This window comes from Harpia harpyja, chromosome 6 (assembly GCF_026419915.1).
Source record: "Harpia harpyja isolate bHarHar1 chromosome 6, bHarHar1 primary haplotype, whole genome shotgun sequence".
Classification (NCBI taxonomy): domain Eukaryota; kingdom Metazoa; phylum Chordata; class Aves; order Accipitriformes; family Accipitridae; genus Harpia; species Harpia harpyja.
Window position 1 is genome coordinate 58,812,295 of NC_068945.1, and position 21,661 is coordinate 58,833,955.

The 21,661-nt window shown below is 38.2% G+C and overlaps 1 protein-coding gene across 4 annotated transcripts in view; it reads left to right on the plus strand.

Moving 5' to 3' along the window:
- The first annotated feature begins 6,126 nt into the window (after positions 1 to 6,126).
- The window catches only part of CD36 (CD36 molecule), a 37,206-nt gene continuing 21,671 nt past the window's right edge, over positions 6,127 to 21,661 (plus strand). The window contains exons 1-2 of one of the 4 annotated variants that reach the window (XM_052790316.1): positions 6,127 to 6,273; positions 19,889 to 20,125. In XM_052790316.1, coding sequence (XP_052646276.1) covers positions 20,006 to 20,125 — 120 coding nt within the window. In that variant the 5' untranslated portion in view covers positions 6,127 to 6,273; positions 19,889 to 20,005. Of the gene's footprint in view, positions 6,274 to 7,010; positions 7,027 to 15,716; positions 15,843 to 19,888; positions 20,126 to 21,661 lie in introns of those variants that run through there. The other 3 variants (XM_052790317.1, XM_052790315.1, XM_052790314.1) reach the window with 3 other exon arrangements.

Sequence of the window (21,661 nt, forward strand, 5' to 3'; positions counted from 1 at the left end):
TTTACATACTCTTTGGATTTGAAAATTGCCTCCCAGCTTTCCTACAATTAGGTATTGTTTATACGTGTCTGGAACAAGATGATTAAAAATGAAAAGAGAAGCCAAGTATCTTTGGGCTACTGGCCTCTGAATAGTCATTCCTGGCACTTGTTTAAGTATGATTTGTGCAACGTCAAGATCTGTCTCAATCCCAATATGTTTTTTGCTCTTGACTTCTTCATTTCTGGCATCACTGCTATTCTTCCCACAATTACTGCCAGAGCCATTAGAGACCCAAAGTGGACGTGTGGTTCCAAGTCCTCACAAAGTGCAAGAAGCATTCTTGTGACATTTTGTTTAGTATCGTCCTAATTTAACAAGGATCAGTGTCCGTTACAGCTGCCCGGTAGGGAAGATAGTCTTTGAGCACAAGATACAGACATTTTCATTCTTCACACCAGATTCTGCATTCTGACCCTGATAATAATGCAAATATTAGAGGATTTTAAATGCAAGTTGTTTTCTGGGCTTCTCATTAGTTAGAAAGTCTGTATATTCCATAAAGAAAAAGTTCATTTAGCTGTTTAATATTGCAAATATTGAAATAAAAGAATGTTTATTCAAGATATAAATAGATCAAATTCTTAAGCTGGTCACTTCCCAGGGGACCGCTGCCTCAAGGAAGCAAGAACAGTCCAGGCATTCGTATACCTTGTTAAAGGAGCCTTTATTTCAGAAATGTAACAACCAGATGGGTGAAGCTTACAGCTTGTATATAAAAGCTTAAAAGATAAAAGTTGTAAATAGTAAATTCACATATTAACGCATTAATGTTAATGGTATCCTCTGATGATATACCTGTGGCCTGTTTTTTAAAATAATGTATTTTGAGTGGCTTTATTTGTTTAGAGTATGTCTTCTACTGAGTTTAACTTCAGACACAAAAGCTGGGGGGCTGGGCATGAGCTATTCAATGAGATCTCTACAAAAAATTTAGTTTTCTTGAATTTGACGTTGCTTTCTCATTTTGGGGAGGAAAAAAAAAAAGTAAGTTCCAGTTCCAGCAGCCTGTTGCCTGAATTGTGATATCATGCCTTCTTTCACCTAGCAGCGTACATGACTTGCGCTTGCTAAATTAGAAAGGAACTGCTTGTCAGTCCTTTGTAAAGCCTATGGCTTTGCACGCTGCACCTTCCTATGCCCTTGAAGATATATTTATAAGTCAAGAACTGCCAGACAGAGATGTTCCAAGAAAGGATGTGCTGAAACACACATGGGATATACTGGAAATCAGTGCTCATTCAAAAGATGTAACATATACTCAACCTTACATTTTCATCAAAAGGTGTTTTACAGATATGGCACTTGTGTTTGGAAAATACAAATGAGAGGTCAAAGAAATGAAAGCTAATTAAAGTCTGATGAGATGAAAAACAAATGTTAAGAATCTTTCCAGTAGGAGAGGAACTAAGCACTGCGAATGTCCTACTGGGAACTCTCCAGCTGACTCTGATGGGGAAAATTCTGGGCTATATGGCTAAAAAACTGATAGAAAGCCTTTTCACTTCTGTTTTAAGAGATAGCAGAGAACTATCCACTTGAGCAGTCTAGATCTGAGATTTATATTTTTTGATGATTAAAACCAATTCTTATTTGGTAAGATTGAAATAATCTAAACCGACGACTTTATTTTTCACTGTATAGACATTGTATAAACAAATGTGCCACTTCCATTTCTTTAAGTAACCAGCAATTTTTTATTTTATAAGTTTTTTGGCAACGTTACTCTCTCTGTTTTGGGGAACATGGTAATTTCAGCTAAAAGGGATCTGATTTTCCAAAGGACGAATAGCAGTCTTCATAAATCAGCTATGTAAATTTAAAGGCATCCAGTATAATTTGTGACTTCCGACAATAACATTTTTAGGATTCATGCACATTAGAATATTGCGGTGTTTGGTTTACGGAAATAAAGCAGAGATGCTGATTTTGGCCATGCCGAGACTTGGAGAATATACATGGAAATAAATGGGCTTTATCTCTGAAAAACTGAATAACACCACAGAATTTCTGATTATCCACTGCCTTATATTTATGTAACATCATTACTTCGCTGATGTGAATTCTTTTGGATTCCTGTGATCTGTCACTTGGCCTGGCTTCTACTTCTGAATGGCTCCAAATATATCCAGACTCAGTCAGAGAAGAGGACAATTGCTGTCACCAATTCTGGACATGTAAGCAGCAGGCCTAGGCAACTGGCCTAGGAAAAAATCCTACTCGAACATTTTGCTTTGAGGCACAGGAATTTCCAGTCTCACTGCCTAGACTCGGCACCGATGCCAGCTCTGCAGCTTCCCCGCAGGCTCTGCGGGGATTTGCTGCGAACACTCAATTACCTGAGTAAATCTGGCAGGGATGGGTTGTCATTAAACAAGGAGCTACGCCACTTTGTAGTTTCTAAATTCAGACCAACTTTTAACTCTTGAACATGCATAGAAAGTATTAACATTGTATAAATTTCTCTTTAAATTTTTATTCCTGACTTTAGAGACTTTTAGGGTCTCTATTAAAAAAAAGCAGGTAGAAAACTACTTTCAAGGGCTCTGAATCTTTATAAACTCTATGAAAGTCCATTTCTCATGTCAGAGACCGAGCCACTGAACTCTTTGGGAACTATTTTGGTTTTTCATTAAAAGAAAAAAAATCTTCCTATCCTACTGTTTTACTTGCAGTGTCAATTATTCGTGCAATGTACAGCGAAGACAAGCTCAGTGCTGTTGTAGTTTCTGAACAGAAATGCAGCATACTGCAATATCTCCCATCTTTTCTTGTTATGCCATACAGAAAGACATAAGTGTTAAATATTTGTCAGTGTAATACTTTTTCATTAATATCACTCAGCATCGCATGGTGTGTCTAGATTAGCGTGCTCCTTGCTAAACCTTAATATTGAACTAATTTATATCTTAACATCTAATTAATTAAGAGCCATAATTATTTAATTCATGTGATGGCTCCTTTATGTGCCTCTAAAACTGCTTGAAGAAAACCACTGATTGGGATTCCATCAGCACTTCATGAAGCTTAGGATTCATGCATTGCAAGCATAGAGTGTTTGACAAGTTCTAATTGTTAATTAATTGTGTATTAAATTAATTTTTACTAATTACAATATGGTGGAATAAAGAATATAAGAATAAATGAGAATAAAAACCAATGAATCAGATAGACTAGGACAATTTCATGTTGTGATTATTTAATAGAGAGTCATACGAGCTCTTTGAACTGTGATGAAATTCACCCTGAGCAAAACCCAGGAACAATGCCCATAGGCTGTTTAAATTCAAGTTATGTCACTGTATCAAGTCTTGCTAACTACAGTCACTTTTTCAGGATTAAACTCTCCCCATTACAAGTAAATCCTAGAATCAGATAAAACTGAATTACAAAATGAGGATGAGATCAGGTCAGATAAAGCTTATATTATCATTTCTGCTCCCTACTAATGCCTCATGAAGTTGAATACAGGTTATTCCTAAAATCCTGAAAATCGTTCCAGATCTTTGGAGTGCATCTTTGCATGCCTTTTTGTGGGTATTATACTGAATAATACTCCTTTTTTTTGCTTAGGGAAAAAGGGGAAACAATGTCAGTGGGAAATATTCTGAGCTAAGTTTTTGAAGAGCAGTAGACACTCATTGCAGGTAGCTCATAAGAGCGACTTTTAATTTACCATATAGTAAGGGTGAGAGGACTCAAGTCCTAGAAAAGCATATTTTTCTCTGTAGACAATGAAGGGATTCTGGATAGACATTCAGATGTCTACAATGTGGACAGCTAAATATAGAAAGATGATTCCTACCCAGAATGGCAGTTTATTTCTTTTGCTCCACAATATGCATATTGATTCAGAATGCAGTAAAGATTTTTCAGAAAAAAAAAATGTTACGGTCTGCTGTATGATTTTTGTTGGTTCGTGTTGTGTTTTTTTTTTTTTTTAATTAAGATCTGTTAACTCTTAGTCCTGAAAAAATTTACTGAAGTTCACACGCAGGAAACAATGCCCTAGCTCAGTTCTCCTAGGATGCTTGAGGGCTGCACATCACCTTCACAACAGGGAACAACAACATGAAGATTTCCTGCAGTAAAGTGGAGGATGTCACTCATATAGTTAAAGACAGGTTTATGCTGGATTTAGATGCTTAGAGTTGTAAGATCCAAACAAGATATGTTTTCAGGTGATCCAGAAAGATCTGGAAGTGAAATCAGGTGATGTGTTGAGTCAATACATTTGCTTTGGGTCTATACATTGGAAGCTGGTCTTGTCCCATCTATAGAATGTGCACTGGGCATATGCCCAGTGCCTAATGTGAATTAAACATGAAGTATCGAAATGGTATTTAGATGAGGCATAGTTCTAAAAGTGGGAATCTGATCATGGATGAATTTCATCATAAGAAAAGGAAGACTACATAGAAATACAGTAGCCACATTAAAGAGGGCTGTAACACCTCACAAAGCACTTCAGTTGAAGCATTACACTAAGTGTGGCAATGTGCCAGAGAAATAGGTCTGTATTACTGCCCCATTCTTCAGGTGAGGAACCTGAATGGTATGAAAAGTATGGCTTGGTTAAGGCTGTACAGGGAATCATAACACAATTCCAAAGGTCTGTGTAGGCACAAATCCTCCCAGCCACACGCATTTCAGTAAGACACACATGGAAGTTTCCAAGGAAAAGGTGGTACTTTTCAGGGTGTTTGCATGACGGAAAATGGCAATAGGCAAGGTTGCAAGAGGGTAAAGAGCTTAGCTACACACTAAGTTTCAGGAGACATTCTTTGAAATTGAAACAAGGCACCTGCATGTGTTCATGTGTACATGCAAGCATGTATAAATGCTTAAATATTTCTTGGGTCAAAAATGGAATATTATTGCCCTTAGAGAAGAGGGCCTTCACATTTTACTTGGGCGTAGGAAAGTAAAATATCCATAGGAAAATATGTTCTCATGTTTGCTATCCAAGAAAAGACAAGACCCTCTCACAAGCCTCACCAATTCATGGGGCAACATATGCCTGTCATGCCAAGATGAAGATTCTTCTCATTACATGCAGATGAAGAAACAAAATACTGGGATCTGATGTCTTCAAATGGCAAAGAAGTTGTCTTTTACTAGGTTTTTCATAAGCCAAATGGATTAAAGCTGTCTGCCAGGAAAGCTGTTGGGAGGCCATGAAAATTCACCTCCACTGCAGTTGTTTCTGTCTGTTACAAGGAGATTCGTACACATTACTTGAATGTGCATACAGATGCTATTTAGGCACGTGTACATTAGAATCACAGACACATTAAAACTATAGACAGAGGCATGGTAGGTAAACTGACAAATATCAGCTGATAGATGTCCACGGTGTTTGATCAAGATACTGGCATGCTCCCTTGGGTACATGGACTTTGGAAAATACAATGTTCAATAAGACCTAGAATGTGTAACTGTTGTTAAAACAGTTCTCACACACAGAAGTACAGTGGAAAAAAACTTCCCTATTACATGAACGTGCAATGCTGAAAAGAGCTTTTCAGTCTGCACATGCAAGACTTTTAGAGGTACTGTTCTGATATGGTCAAGATTTATCCTCTGAGAGGAGGTGGGCAGACAGCCTGACAGCAAGGCTTAGGGAAAGGAGGAGAAGTCCGTGTTAGAATGTGGCAGCTGAGAAAAGGAATTGTGAAAGAAAGACTGGCAAAAAACTAACTAGAAAACCACTAAGAGAGCAGAGTGCAGCGTGGAAGAAATGGTTGCAAGAAGCTGAGCGTTTCTATGTCTGTAATCCTGTGGCTGTTACTACCCAGAAAGTCTTGGGAGTGTCCTGCTGAATCCTCTCCAATACCATTTTGGGAACCTGATAAGTGACTATTGTTACTTTTTGCCTAAATCGGAGAAGCTGAGTATAATTATAGGGAGGGTGTGCACTCCGCCACAAACATGCCTGGGTGTTTCATGTTGTGATGGCACGTTTACAATTCTGTAATCTTTATCCTATGTAATTTTAAGGATTGTTTTTAAACGCTAAACACTAACGAGTGCCCTGACTTCTCAAAGCACGAGAAAGAGGTGAAGGATGCATCCTATTTCCTTTCTAGCTGTTGCGGGGTGGAAGGAAGGGCACAGCACTGGTTTTGGTAGCCCAATAAGCCTGCTCGACCACTGAACCTGTCTGACCCTGCAGTCAAAGAAGTCTGAGCTGTTCCCAGCCTCATTTCAGATCCTCTCTCAGTTCTGGTGCAGGTAAGTCAAGGATGAGGTTTGCTTTTCCCTACCTGGCACATCTGCTTCTTTGTGTATGGGTGAAGCTGTTCAATATTCATTTTCTCAGGAGTGGGAGGACTTCAAAAAGAGTGCCGAATGTCAGCTGGGCGGGGAAAAGATAATGGGCAGGAGTACCATGGGCTATACTGTTCTGAGGCTTTAGGAAGGAACACAAACAAGAACACATTACAGGATTAAGGTACCAAACTTAATTATTATTTATAATTAATCTTTTCAGGTAAGACTCTTCTGTGTACCAAAGAGCACTGATAAATCTGGTTTTCGGCTGAAATCAGCTTTTTGATTAACTGATAATGCAAGAAGGTTATATATCAGGACTTCAGGCAGAGGGAGAAGAAGGGAAGTAGGAGAAGAAAGAAAAAAGTATCATGGGAAATTTTGAGAAATATAAATGTTAATGGCAGGGGACAAGAACAGAATTGGTGTGAAGCTGTAAATTCTGGAAGTGGGGAAACAAACTAGAGGATAATTCAATGGGGGAGGAGACAGACCGGAGGAGATGCTTGGTGGAGGAGTGACTGCTGAGATGATAGGGTGGAAGGTAGGAGAGACAGAGAGCTGGAGGAGGGAGGAGATTGTTGGGTAAGGGAACAGGAGTAAAAGGAAGCACATGTAGAAAGGAAGGCAGAAGGGAAGTCTGGCAACAAGCTGGAGGCTGCAGATGTGAAAGCCACACAGGAAGCAATCAATGGGACTCCAAGAAAACCAAAGGTAGAACAACAGCATTTACATAAGAGGACAGGTCAGAAAATATCCAGATTAATGGAAATTTAAGCAATATTTTTGTTTCCTTCCTTTCCCTGCTAGCTTCATTTTCTGTCTAACTTTAGAGATGGAGAAACTGCATATAAAGCCGGGCAAAGACGCTTATGCCATGGGATGTCTCTTGAGTTAGTACATGTGTGCTGTAGCTTTATAGCTTCTGTCATACTGACTCACCTCGGGGTCCTGTTAACCCTCTGGGACAGCTTTTATCTTAACTATGAAAGGCCTTGGCAGACAGGCTGCTCACTGATGCCACTTGCTGTAACTGGAAGGAGGTGCCTCAATCCGCTGGTCAAATAAAAAAAATAATACAGTGCTTAAAACTCTACTAGTTTTTAAAAAGTATTTAAAGCAGTTCATCACTGCTACGATAAAAAGATCTAGCAAAGATCCAAAAGGACAGGCAGAGGAAGCAAGAACACTGTCACTTGGCTCAGATGTTCATTTAGACAACAAAATTCTGAACCAAAGCCTGTGGAAATCATTAGAAAGAGTCCCATGAATTTGAACAGCTGTATTCACAGCTGTGAGCCCTCATTCTGACCTGTCTCTGTACTTTGTGTAAATGAGTATAATAACCCCAATATGAAGAGTTAGCTCTAGTATGAAACTCCTTACCCGGCTTCCCGTGTGTTGTGAGGATTAACTGGGATTAGACTGTGTTTGCAAAGAGTTATTGCAAAGAGCAAGTTCAATTAAGCTTGTTCTGGATTGGCAACAGGGACCTGATACATTGCCTACAAGGGCTGGGCTGTTGCAGAGGGTAAAGAGATCAGCGGCAGAGTCTGGGTTGAAAGGATTTCTTACTGCTGGTCTTTCTCGCAAAGTGCAAGTGTGAAAGAGTATTACCTTTGGCTCAGAGGTCTTGTAATTCCTTATCACTTGAGACAGTTTAGCTACCAAGGTGTTTAAACGTGTGTGCAACATTCTATTTCTCTTTGTGGCTGATGAAATACCAAGTGACTCGTAGGGCACTGGGCAGCCAGGGTTGCTACTGGGTTGTTACAGCAACTTGGTTTTCCTGTGAATAAGAAATTAACTTAGCAGGCTCTTCTGCAACTCTCCAGATCCTGGTGGCAAGAGCAGTGAGAACAGCTCTCCCTCCGTACAGGTATGTGACCCTGCTCCTGGACTAAATGTAGTTTCTCAGCACACAGCTGGACATTGTATTCGTTTCTTGTGACTGTACTATTGCATCCCATTGTTAACAAATGCTCTTACATGCCAGAATTATTAAAAGCAAAGACAGATATGCCATTCAGCCCCTATTTCTTGACTGTTTATAACTCTAAGAAGAGACCATTCACTGAAATTTAGAAAGAGTAAATATACTGATAATCAAATTATTTCACTTGCATATTAGTATCTTAATAATATTTAATATATTGCTAATATTTCACTGTACATTGCAATTAAAAACGAGTGTATTCATGTTTTAAACTGTAACAAGTGTATAGAATCATTTGTCTGTAAATGATTATCTTATATATAAAAGTCTATTATATAAAGGATTATATACATTTATTATCAAAAATAAATATGAATGAAGAGAAATATCAAGTGTATGGCTGATCATAAAATGCATATGGTTTATAAGTGTGTTATAAACAAACATCTGAAAATACTGTAGTAATTATTAATTATAGGAAAAAGCATATATGTGTATTTCTGTGTAGATTTAAAATTGTAATTCATGTCCAATAAAGATGCTGATGTAACATATCTTAAATTACTTTTTATATGGAAGTCCTGAGATCAACTCAATAAATATAGCATAGTCGTATAAATACTAATAACTTGTGCTAGTGATCTGATTCAATACCCGATTCAACTGATACGATAACTATGATATTAATTCAATGATTTTTTTTTTAACTTGGCAGAAATGTCCTATTCATAAAAAGTGTGTAGTCTGTAGCTGTCTATTTTGGGGGGATTTTTTTCTGTCCTCAAGTGAGACTTCAGAAGCATTTATGTAATTGGCACAACCAGGAAGGTGATCAGAAATATAGGGTTTTTTTCAGTTAAATCATTTTATTTTGGAACTGCTTTTTGTGTAACTGATGGCTATATGCATATTCCTGTAACATGGTTTCATCTGAAAGAACACTGCCTTATCTTAGCATCAGAAAATTACATGATCTAATATGGTCAGGGTATCTATTAGTTGCCTACTTCATTTACTGCTAGTGCACAGAAATCACTGCTAGTACTTTTTCAACTGCTCTGTTTTTCATAAATGTTAATGTTTCTTAATATACAATAATGCTACACAAATTTTCCTAATCTCTTCAGATCTTCAGCTGCTGCCAAGGTATCTCTTGTGGCAAGGGTGATTTTGGTTTTCAGTTTTGGGTTTTTTGTGTGTGTGCACGATCTATGTTTTATACTTTCATTGTAGTAATTAAGTATCTATCTTCTCAAGAGAAATATAAAAAAAGGAAAAAATTCCTTTTTTGTCGTGCACACAAGAGTAGCACATTCGCACTTAGAGTAAAGAAGAGAAAAGGCATCCTTTGGTATAAGAAAATTTGTGTAATAAAGTTTTTTTATAATAAAGTAGTTTAAATAAAACCTTGCTCACCAGATCCATAGGGAAAGGCTATCAAAGGTGAAAAACTCCATGGCAGTTGGTGCACATTTTCTTGAAACTGTCTGAGTATTGCTTCCTCACCCAGACTGGTAGGCAAGACCCACATGGTCCGCACCTCTGCTGCCAGCTGGAGGGGAAAATCTGCTTTTCTGAAAGCATTTCTATTAACTCTGTGCTGCCACTGCCATAGTCTCTGGATTTCCTCTTGAGGGAGAAATCTTAATCAGAAAGGGCTTTGGCCTGTATTAATTCTCCAGATGATTTCCTATGTCGCCCTTTCTTTTGGTAGAAAACATATGTTGTGCTGGCAGAGGCCTGGATCCCCTGGTACTGTCCCAACCACTGATTCTGATTCTCAAAGTGGGGCTGGGCAACTGTCCTAGGCCATGAGGTTGGTTAAGTAAAGCTTTCTTCTTGTGCTGGCCTGATGAAGAGCAGGGTTTTCTTTTGGCAGTAGGCTCATGGCGTGGCTTTTATACCTTGTGTCTGAGGCTGAACTGAAATCCCAGGGAAGATCTTCTGCATGTTGCTCAGACCAAGGACATGTCTCCAGGTCTGGAACATGTGAACTGAAAGAAAAAGATGTCAGAAGTTAATCTTAAACTTACATCTTCATTAATCGGAAAAATCCCCTGTACCGATGTTGTTCTTACTTATTACACAGACAAAATTATGGTGTAGCCGGTAGGCAAAAGCTAACCATAAGGACTACCCAGTCCTTATGCACTGGGTCATTCATCAAAGCCACTGCCATTGTCTGGGATGATTCATTACGGTGACTATTTCTCAACCAGGTATTGCACCAGTGAAGGAGTTTTGAATTTCCCCATTATTCTGTGACTCCTGAGCCAAGGAGAAGAGTTTTGCAAGAAGTGGAATATATCCAAGTAGGGACAAGATTTATTAAATTTCTCTTGACTTTCAAAAGTCATCTGCTTTCAAAATTTTTCTTCCCTACCATTGGAGCCTCCTCTCTGTGCCCTCCTTAGGTTTCAGTGACAAACGTCTCTAGCATTAATAGGCTGACCCAGCCCTTTAGGTAACAGATTTTTATAGCTCTTTGCTGCTTCAGACTCACTTAGAAGCCTAAGTTATTATATTACAGTTTCTGTATTGGGTTCAGTTCTGCGAAGTTCCTTCCTATCTACGTTCTGAGTGACTCTCACGTGAACCCACAGGAGTGGAAGAATCAAAGTCCGCTCTATCCCTGCCTCTCTTGTGCTTTCTTCACCTAATTCCTCTGCTAAAATCACTTGAAAATAAATTTTAAAAGTGATTTTGAGGACTGAGAAAGGCAGCAGTTTGTGCACGCCACAATCAGTGAAGAAAAGCTCAGAATCTGTATTTTCCGGGAAAAAAAATGAATCGAAGCAGCTGCTGGGTCTTCCATCACCCATTTTTCCCCTAAAGAACCTAGTTACAGTTTGACAGAGAAACTCATCACTGGCAGGAGCCAAATATATCACGCTGTTTCCACTGTACTGCTGCCAAGTTTGTTTGAGCCAATGGTATTTTAGGATGTTTTCCGTATCATCAGAACACACTGAGAATCACAAGGGACAGCACCTTAGGTCCTAACACTTCACAGAGTTGGGAATACTACAGCTGGGACTCTTTAGTGGGTAATGAAGGAGGTACACAGCAGTTTGGAATGAGTCTTCCAAGTTCTTGTGATGAGAAATCAGGTATTAATGCTTGTTTAGGAGGATCTTTTTTCAGGGATCCAAAGTCTGCTTGATATGAGTGGTTGGAATATGTCCCAGGGCATACAATGGAAAGCTTTGAAGGCCAACACATCTGCAGTAAAAGTCTGTGATGCGAGGTGGGCAAAAAAATGCTACACCACGTCTGCAATCTTTGGCCAAACTTTCCGTTATTGTCAGGCGGTAAATATTTTGAAGTTTTCTCATTGCGTTTTCTTCTTGCTTCATAGCTTGTTTGCACTTACCAGAACCTTTTATAGTTGTCCTGGTATTGTTGGTACGGTGCACTGATGAGGGGAGGAACTGAAAGACCTTTTGGGGGAGTTTGAGTGGAACTGTTTAACACTAACCTTCTAAAAGTTAGATGTCTAATTTAAATGAGTTGGTTAGATCCTCTGCAGTTAGAGGAGAGACATCAGTCCCTCCAAAGGATATTGATACATCCTTGTTAAGATAAGCATTTAAGGTAGATGGGATGAGTCCATGGATGTGCTTATACCTCTCCATTGAGAGGAGAGGAAACCAATTCATATTCCTTAGGCCAGATGCTTACTTTTACCTGGATAAAGTTATTTGCAACAAATATTTGTAATTCACTTTAAACAAGAAAAGAATTATTGCTATGAAGCTATGTCTTTCTTTTCTTTTAGGTCCTTAGAGATAAGATATTAAAAGCAAAACTGAAACAACTGAAATATCTTGATACTTCCTTCTTTTAAAGTGAGGTGACCACTCCTGCCATTTAACTCTATTCTATCGCGTGGCTTTTGGAAAATGAGGTGGTACAAAATAGCAGTCACAGTGAGAGTAGCTGAGACAAAGACAGTGAACATATAATTTAGGAAAAAAATATTAGTTCTATATTATTATTTTTATAATTTTGGTGTTATATATTCAAATTCTTTATAGGCAGTACTTGAAGATAGACCATGTTCACTAGAGGAGGCTCTTCTGCAATGGAAGTGAAGTAAATTGTTGAGGTTGGTCCGGGTGGATAGCTCATGTGCTGCTGCTTCTTATGTATTGTGTGATGACATGATACACAGAAGGTTTTCATTTCCATAGGAAGTCAAACTACCTTTCATGAATACAAAATTTCACTCCCTATAAAGGAACACCTTCCACTATCTCCAAGACATGTGGAGGGGCAGAAGTCTCATCCAGCTGGTGGCATATTGCACATTTTCTTTTGTAGATGATTCATCTTTGTCATTCTCCTCCTCAGTAGAACTAAGCGCACATGAGTGAACATGAGTGTGTTGAATCAGAAAGAGCTTATTTGGGGACAGGAGCCACATGTTCTTATTTTTTGTAGGTTTTCTGAATGCTTTAAATCTTCCACTACTGAGCAAGATACAACCCTTCTTGTAGGACTTAACTGTGGAGAAACCACAGGACAACTGAGTGATGGCAACAGGATTTTGGGTAGGGAGTGTAGAAGCCACATAACATGATGCTAATAGAATAAGCCAGATAAACAATAAATCTGTGCTTTTACTTACCATAGAAAGGAAGTAAACATAATTCCTCACACCTTTATTTCAAAGTAGGAAGAATACCCAAAAGATTATAGAAAATCATTTTGAATGGTGAGAACATTAACCTCATCTTCTGCCCAGGGCTTGGCACTTTACCTAACAACTAGAAGGTTGGTTTTGGGTTTTGGGGTTTTTTTTTTATAAAGGTTAGTGTCTGAAAAATTCAGAGGGTGCAAAAGTATAGACAGGAGTTTCCTAGATTTTTCTAATTTGCTTGCTAACCTCAGCTAGCATCTGCTAATATCTCTACATCTGGCAAGGGATTAATGTTAAGATTAGTTTTTACAAGTTTCATAATAGGCAGGTGAAGAAAAACTCTGTGAGTGCCATGACTGTGGAAACACGGGAATATAAAGTCATGCTGTGCTGTACTGTACATCAGAGAATTCCCACAGGAATATGGGAACGTTTATGTAGGCATCCTCAAAATTCAAATTATATGTACCATTAAGGTACGTCATCCCCTGATGGAAGGGATCTTAACGTAAAAAAAAAAAGGGGGAGGCATTGAGTGTTTAGGAATCTCAGGGCATATAGAAAGATGATATCTTTCCTCATTTGTTCCCTCTGTGTTTAGAAAGCACCCCAAGGAAAGTGATTTCCAAAAAGCTCTGCTATGAGATGTCTAGAAAAGCCAGGAATCACACTCATCTCTTCAGCATTTTCTTGTCAGTAATATGTTTATTCTAGGAAATGTGGGTGAACTTCATTTGGAGTTAGCAACTGCATTTATCTTTTTCTGTTTCCCGCAGTTTTCTATGTCTTCAGCAAGCACGTGAGTGTCATTTACACTACTTCTGTTTCTTGACAGTTTCTCCTTGCGGGGCAGTTTGCCTGTTGTCACAACGATGGGGACTCCAATGAAGTACATATTTTTTTGCTTTTTCTGTCATTGTTCTGTGGCTGTGTGTCTCTGTATTTTCTCCCCTATAACCTCTGAACTCTGATATGAAGCCAGAGAACTCAGAAAGACCATTGAGTACTTATGGTTTGGTTTGTTTTTAAGAAACAGAAATGACTGACATCCAAAAGTGCACAACTTCTCTCTTAGATTCAAATCCTTTTAGCTGGTTCCTGCAGTTCAACCTGGCAGTCCTCACTTCACTGCCAAGCACTGCCTGCTAGAAGAGATTTTGCTTATATAGGGTGTTAATAAGATATCATAAGTTACAAAATCAGCTGATACAACTCAGCATGTATATGTTGAAAACCGAGCTTCATTACATCTGCATTAGTGCCTTTAGGATTCCAACAAAAAGACAGTAGTAGATATCTTCCTCCCTTATGGATGGTGCACGCTGAATCCCATACACTGCTAATGGAGAAAATGAGCATGGTAGGGAACATCTCCACGGGCAGGTGTGAGTGACTGGAATTACTTCCCCTTAGAAGAGACAAAGCAGCAGTGAAGAAGGCAGTGCAGCCTGGGAGGAAAGCTGGGGGATCCTGAACAAGAGCATCTCCAGGACAGCATCGTACGAGGAGATATCCAATAGAAATAATTAATGATAATGTTCATAAAAGTAGTGCATACGAACCATAGTGTGGAGGACTGCTTCTTTCAGCAGTTAAACTCTACTCTTCAATTAAAGAATAGAGGAAAGCAATTTTACTCCACTTTTCAAGGAGGTGAAACTGGAGTTAGTCAGGGTCACCAACTTCCCCTGGCAGCAAGCCTTGTACAAAGACTGTCCTACAGGTTGCTTTCAAAGGACCAGGCTCACTTTCACTCCTGCTTTCACTACTAGGAGATAAAACCTCAATTTCGTTAATCTTCATCCACCTTAGATTTGCTTAGCAGAAGTAGATTAGAAGAAAGGACCTTCTTCCACAGAAGCTTAACTTTCAAATAGGGCAATATCAAAAACAGAACAGTAAACAATCAGTCAAACCACACAGAAAATACTAAACGTATGGATCGCAAACTATGCAGTGCCATACCCTGAAAGTCTGGACCTAAGAATCTATTTTTGGGAGTACTTTCTCTTCTATAATTAAATAAGCCAAATATAAACCATTTCCTCTTGCTGCTGCCAGAAGAATCTTTTAAAATAATTCATTCATTTAATTCACATGGGATGAGGAGGTATTTAAAAAATATTTGTGCAAAAGCTTGCCAAACTGATTATTGCTAATTATTAGTAGACTTTGTGCTGGGTTGACACTTTGGTCTACACAGATGTCACTGTAAAAATAACTGATTTTTAGATACATTAAGAAAAAAAAGCTTCTGGGATGATGTTCACTGGACTTGCAGTAAGAGGAAGAGCCTTAGCACTTTGTGAGGAAATGTTGTAATCCAACCTGTGAAGAAAAATCCCTTTTAAAAATATTCTGACATTTCCTCATTTTTATTACTTGAAAATATACTATCACAATGATTAAGCTGCAAAGGCCTTTAGCCTGTATTTTGGTAGAGAATGACTGCAGTAGTAAGGCTTTATTTATACAGCAGAGCATGCTATACAGCAAAGAATATTTGAAACTATTCTGTATCTTAAAGAAGCTGTCAGGAACTGGTTAGTCATAACTTGCTAATATGAGCAATTTTAAAGCAAATGGACATTAGAGAAGTGACCAGGAGCCAAATAAGTTACCCTTTTGTCTCCTTGACCTTTGACTCACTTGGATCAAAATTTGACAAAGATTGCAGCTGCTAAGTATATTACCACGAGATGTAGGTAGTGGCTTTTAGTCAGACTGCAAAAATAACGCTCCCCCCCCCAGCACCGATACAACTTAACTTTTTCTGCTGGCAAAAAGATAAACAGGGAACTGACGTCTCTTCGAATATATAAACACTCCCTCAGAGTTTAGAGCCTATGTGCTTGGTGGAGAGATTTAGCTGCTTGTCTTCTCGTAACTTGATGCAAGTCATGTGTTAAGTACTTGTATGTTCAGCTGAAAAGTCAGTTGCCCTTATTCAAGGTGAGTCATATGCTACAACATTTAAAATCAAAGGGTTTTTCTCAGAAATACTTTTAAAATCAGTTGGTGGAAATCTTGAAAATATTTATTCGTAATATAAAATATAATGCCAGGATTTTGCAAAGCTGTTTGCAAGAAACAGTGAAATGTTACATGTATTAGTGAAATGCTTCATTACTGTGTTAGCAATGGTATTTTATGTTCAGTATTGCTGGCTTTCCCATTTGCATTCTGTCTTCTGATATTTAATATTTTTGAAACTACAGTTCTGGAGTCATGTGACTTTATAAGAAATGCATCTTTTTAAAGTGATATTTGTAGCATTTACTATTGCAGATAAAAAGCTCAAAACTATAATTTCAAAGTATGTCAAAGACTAAAAAAAAAAAAAAGTAGAAATAATCTCTTCCCTGCAAGTGTATCTCTTAATAATGTCAGGATTTTTAATCGCACCATCTGACCTTGGAGAAACTGGAATTATGTTTAAAGAAACAACATGTTTTTTGGGTTGAAACTCTTAACAGGAATTTTCAAAACCCATTTTAATTTTCACTACACACATTGCTTCTTCCCCATGTAGTTGGGGGCTCTGATTTGCAGCAATAAATCTAATCCTTTGTCAGAATCGAAGTAATGCCTTGTCAAGCAAAGTTTAAAAATTACTGTTAGAGCTAGAGAAATCATTAAGAAAATACAGATAATATTTTTTGATTTTTAGAAGGGCTTGCTTTAAACTGGCATGTACAGAAGTATAAGTTAAGTAGGGAAGAAAAAGTTTAATAACATTTTGCATATTTCCTCCTATTCAGTTGCTTATAAACTGTCTTTTCAGAGATTTGAATGGACCATTTCCATTGTCAATATTCTATTAAGGTCATTTGAAACAATATTAAAAAGTAGATACCCAAGACTCTAGAATGGGGTGAATATTCTTATTAATCCTGTAGTCAAATATAAGTTGAAATGATACTATAGTCGCATAGACAATATCTGATTTTGTTATGGTATTTTCTGTTCTGCTTAAGGTAAATAATTTTCCCTTGACTATGAGTTCCCAGACACAGGTGCATTCTTATTGGAATTTTCTACTTTAATCTTCATATTTTACATTCAGTTGTGATAGGTGAGAATAACTTGTTGACTTCTATGTGAAACTGAGTGTTACGTTGCGAGTGCTCTTCATTGCAGTTGTGTAATGGATAATTTAAATTGCATAAATTGAGATGTGTCTAGGCTGCTATTGCATTGTGTTTGGTGGGAGAAGGGTGAATATTTTACAATTTGCAAAATCTTGGAATAGACACAAGTTGTTAGCAGCCAGTTGCTTTCTAGCTGGTTATTGCTAGTGCTAGATACCTAGTGTGCCTAACACACAATAAACCCATTGGAACAGCTTGTAGAAACTTACATGGAAATGTATTTCCGTGGAAGGTGTATATGTGTTGATTTTGAAAAGCTTCACTATGTAAGCCAAGAAAAAAAGTCTGACAATATCTAAAAGCCCTCTTTAAACACTTATGGAAGAGGTAATTTCCATTTAAATTTTAAAATGTGTATTTCCACACTTTTTAAAAAAATCTGCTAGAATAGATAGCATTGGGGGGAAAAATCAACTTGAAATATGTACTTTTCAGAATTTGATTTCACTGAGAATTTCTGCTTCTTAGATTTGCTACAATGTGTAACAACAGTCAGATTTTTAAATTCCCACACCACTTATCCAATAAGTTGCACAGCCGTATTACGGTTCTGCTTTTGACAGAGTGAAGATCTTGATCTGAACATATCTACAAAGACATGAGAGTTGGTCCTAGTGACTTTCACTTACAAGTTCTCCAGGTCTACTGAATTTCTAACTTGAGTTTGCTTTGAAGTTTGCTGTTAGCCACATTATGCATCCATCCGCTATGTCAAAGAGCCTTTAATAACTTGGTGTTTTTATAACTCAGTCAAGTTGTCTTTTAGTTATGTTTGTGAAAAGTGCAACAAGTTGCATGAAAGGTCTGGGAAAATGGATTTTTTTTCTTAATGTTACCCCATTGATGAGTTTCTATTGCTGTTCTTGCAAAGGCACAGAGTAACAGAGCTGGTAGAGATGCAAGCAACTAAGTAAAACTGCAGTTCAAATAAGGTGTACCTCCTCCAGCAGAAAAGCCAGGTTTTACAGCTGTAAAGAGACTCTTCTCAGTCCCTAGCAAAAGGGACTTGGTCCCTTGGATGTGCAGGTAAAGCAATCAAAGGGTAAAGTTTTGATGTGGGAACCACAAGGAATGGCCTGGTGGCAGGTGGATGGATGGGCTGACTTTTATAGGAAGGATATTCTTCTGAGATTGCAAGTAGTCTTTTGGTTATTCTGCTTGCAAATGTCCACAGAGAATTGATTAAAATACCAAATGAGCTGAAATGTACAGAAATAGTCACTGTTAATGGCAAGGGAGCCAGAAACTGCTGCTAGTGCAAGAGCAGGCAAAAGGTAGGTTTCCAATGCGGATAAAAGGAGCAGTCTGGGCTCAGGTATGGACATGATATAATTGTGAGTTTGGTAGGATATAGGAGGACACATTATCAGCCTGCTGACCATGTTACCTTATATGTCAGTGCATGATGTATGTGTCCTTTTTTCAACAAAAGGACCTCATAACTGCGTTTACAAAAATAAAACACGTGCTATTTCTACACTTGCTTTACTATTTAGAAATCCATGGAGATTTTTTAGCCCTTTAATCCTCATGAGCAAACTGGGAATTCAGACTGAGTTGTTCTTCCACTCCATCTTTCTGTTTTCCTTCGCTCTCTGTGTTTGGCCTTGAATGCGTAATTAACTCTGCAACCAATACCTGCTTTAAAATTGATTTAGAGATGATCACAATGTGTTAACAAACAGAAATTGGTAAGAATAAAAAGGATATGGACAATGACATCTAAAATAGATAACAGCAGATTTTGTGTTAGCTGGAGGTGTAAAGCAAGTAACCAACTTGCAAATTCTGTGGATGTGATTAATTCTTGAGCAAGAATAAATTGCAAATTGGGCAGCTCTTTGTCTCAGTTATTCATAAACAGTAACAAATAGGAAAAAGTATCACTGGGAGGTTATTTTTTACCATATCTCTCAGCACTGGTATCATTCTGATTTTCTTTACAAGACCTTTCACTAGGGGCCAGATATCAAGATATGTTAGCATATATTACCAGCAACTGTTGTTTTCCAATGAGTAATTGCAGACATATTTCTTTTTCTGAGACTGAATGATCTTGAAATATAAGGTGCTACATCTTTCAAAGATCAAAATCCAGACTCACTTTAAGAAATCTGCCTTTCTGTAAGGCAATTGGGATTGACAAAACTAGGTGATGGTAAGAATGCAGCTCTAAAAGGAAAATCTAACCATGCCTTTGTCATGAAGTGCCTGAAACAAAGTTTTATCCCTTCTGTAGTAGACTGTGGACTGCCAGAGATCTGGAAAGACGGGCTTCTCATAGGTGCCTCCCATTAGAGGCTGGCATTCCCACCAAGGTGCTGATGGACTTGGAGGACTTCTTTCCTGGCATAATGCAGAAACAGCCTGGGTAGCTCACGCTAGTGGTGTAAACTCCTGGTTTTGCCTGAAGTGGGAGCCATGGGCATTTGCAGGCTGCGTTAACTACAGAAGGCTATAGCCTCCTCCTTTGGCACGGAGAGATTTTAGAGAAGGTGCTTGCCTCAGGAAGAGTGTCAGCTGAGTAGTAATTATGTCAGTTTGACCTAATGCAACTGAGCCAAAAACAAAACAAAACAAAACAAAGACTAGTGAAACTAGTGCAACTAAGACTAGACTTATCAGTCTTTTAAAGAATTGGAATAAAAAAAAGTTAATGATATGTAACAAGTAACTAGCTTGCCAAAAGTACATGCAACTTTTTTTTTTTTTTTTTTTTTTTTTTTTTGGCACTGGCTGTCACTGTCTGGCTGGTTTTGACATGTTATCTTCTGACCTGCTTCACCTCATGCACTTTGTACTTTGAGCTTTGGAATGTGATTTTTATCCACTCTCTCCTTATATTAGCAGCTTCTCTCAGGAAGATCAGTGAGGCTGTCAGGACCAAGAAGCGAGAAAAAAACATCAAGCCTTACAGCAAGGACATTTTTACATTGTCTACCTGCATCCTGAAAAAGGAGGGGAATGGTCTGTAACAGAAACTGTGGGCTCCTCACCGGGGCTGTCATCGGTGCTGTGTTGGCTATCTTTGGAGGAGTTCTGATACCAGTTGGAGATCACCTTATAGGCAAAGCAATAAAAAAGGTAAATTCTTTTTCTTTTTTTTTTTTCCAGTCTATATGGTTTGTGGTTATTGAATAGTCATTATTTCTAAACCTTGTGTTCTGTTTCTGCTTCTTTCCTTTTTTTTGTTTATTAAACCTAGGGTTTTTTAATATATGCAATCCAAATTTCCCTGGGAATAGATGCTGCGGCAATATTTTTTTTAATATATTAATTATATTGCCATGTTTAGTTGGCTGCTCTCTTTCAGGCTTCACATGAGAAGCCAAAATATTGTTTTCAAGATGTGTTTTCAGTAATGTAATTTAGAAGTAAGCATTTTTTATTTTCATTTTAATTATGATTGTTTCTAGTTTCTTTTTTTTTTTCCCATGATGATCTACTTATTTATTTTTCTGCATTTTTTTTCTTATTTTGGTACTCATTCCATGCACTTATATTTACGTACTGCAAATAATCTAAACAAACTTCTGATGCAGAATCTAATCCTAGACTTACATGCATTCAGCTCACATTCTGTGACCATATGATCCAAGTCAATGTGCTCCACAAGACTGCAGGATCTGATCATACAAATCTCCTTGATTCAAGGAGTGTGAAGAGTAATTGAAGTAGAGTGTTGTAGACCTGACAGACACGTTTTTTTCTGCATTTTTAAGATGATTTTATGTCTTTAAAATCTTGGGGGGATTTAAATAAAAATGAAAAGTTAATTTGTTAAATCTTCGGTGAAAAGGGTGTATAACTGAGCATCTAAATCATGGAGTAATCTGGAGTGAAAGAGCATGGAAGCCCCGGGGTGTCCACTATGGAGACATGGAGTCTCCCTGGGGTCACAGCAGCCAAAGTGGGCTCTCCTACAATTAAAAATCTAGAAACCTTAAGGTCTTTGGCTGATGGTTAGTCCTCCTAATGATCTGCTGCAGTGCTGAAGACTGTGGAGATACTTATTCAAAGGCCCTTCTGAAAGACTGCCCTTAACAGCTGTTGAAGTCAGTTGAGAAGGTGGATACAGGAACTGTCAGGAAATGTGAAACTGTCTGTTGAGGTCCCGCCTAGATTCTAGCATCACTTTTTTAAGAAATAGAAAAAAATGGCTTCTACATAACATTTTCTCAGCAAACTCAGTGAAAACCTAACTGTGGAGGAACTTTCCAATTCTTATGGTATTTTTCATTAATTTTTCAAATTTACAGAGAATAATTTTCAAATTTATAAAGGCTGAAGCACCTATCCTATGAAGGCAGGCTGAGAGAGTTGGGGTTGTTCAGCTCCAGGGAGACCTTATAGCAGCCTTCCAGTACCTAAAGGGGGCCTACAAGAAAGCTGGAGAGGGACTTTTTACAAGGGCATGTAGCGATAGGACAAGGGTTAATGGCTTTAAACTGAAAGAGTGGAGATTTAGATTAGATGTAAGGAAGAAGTTCTTCACTGTGAGGGTGGTGAGGCACTGGCACAGGTTGCCCAGAGAGGTTGTGGATGCCCCATCCCTGGAAGTGTTCAAGGCCAGGTTGGATGGGGCTTTGAGCAACCTGGTCTAATGGAAGGTGTTGGAAG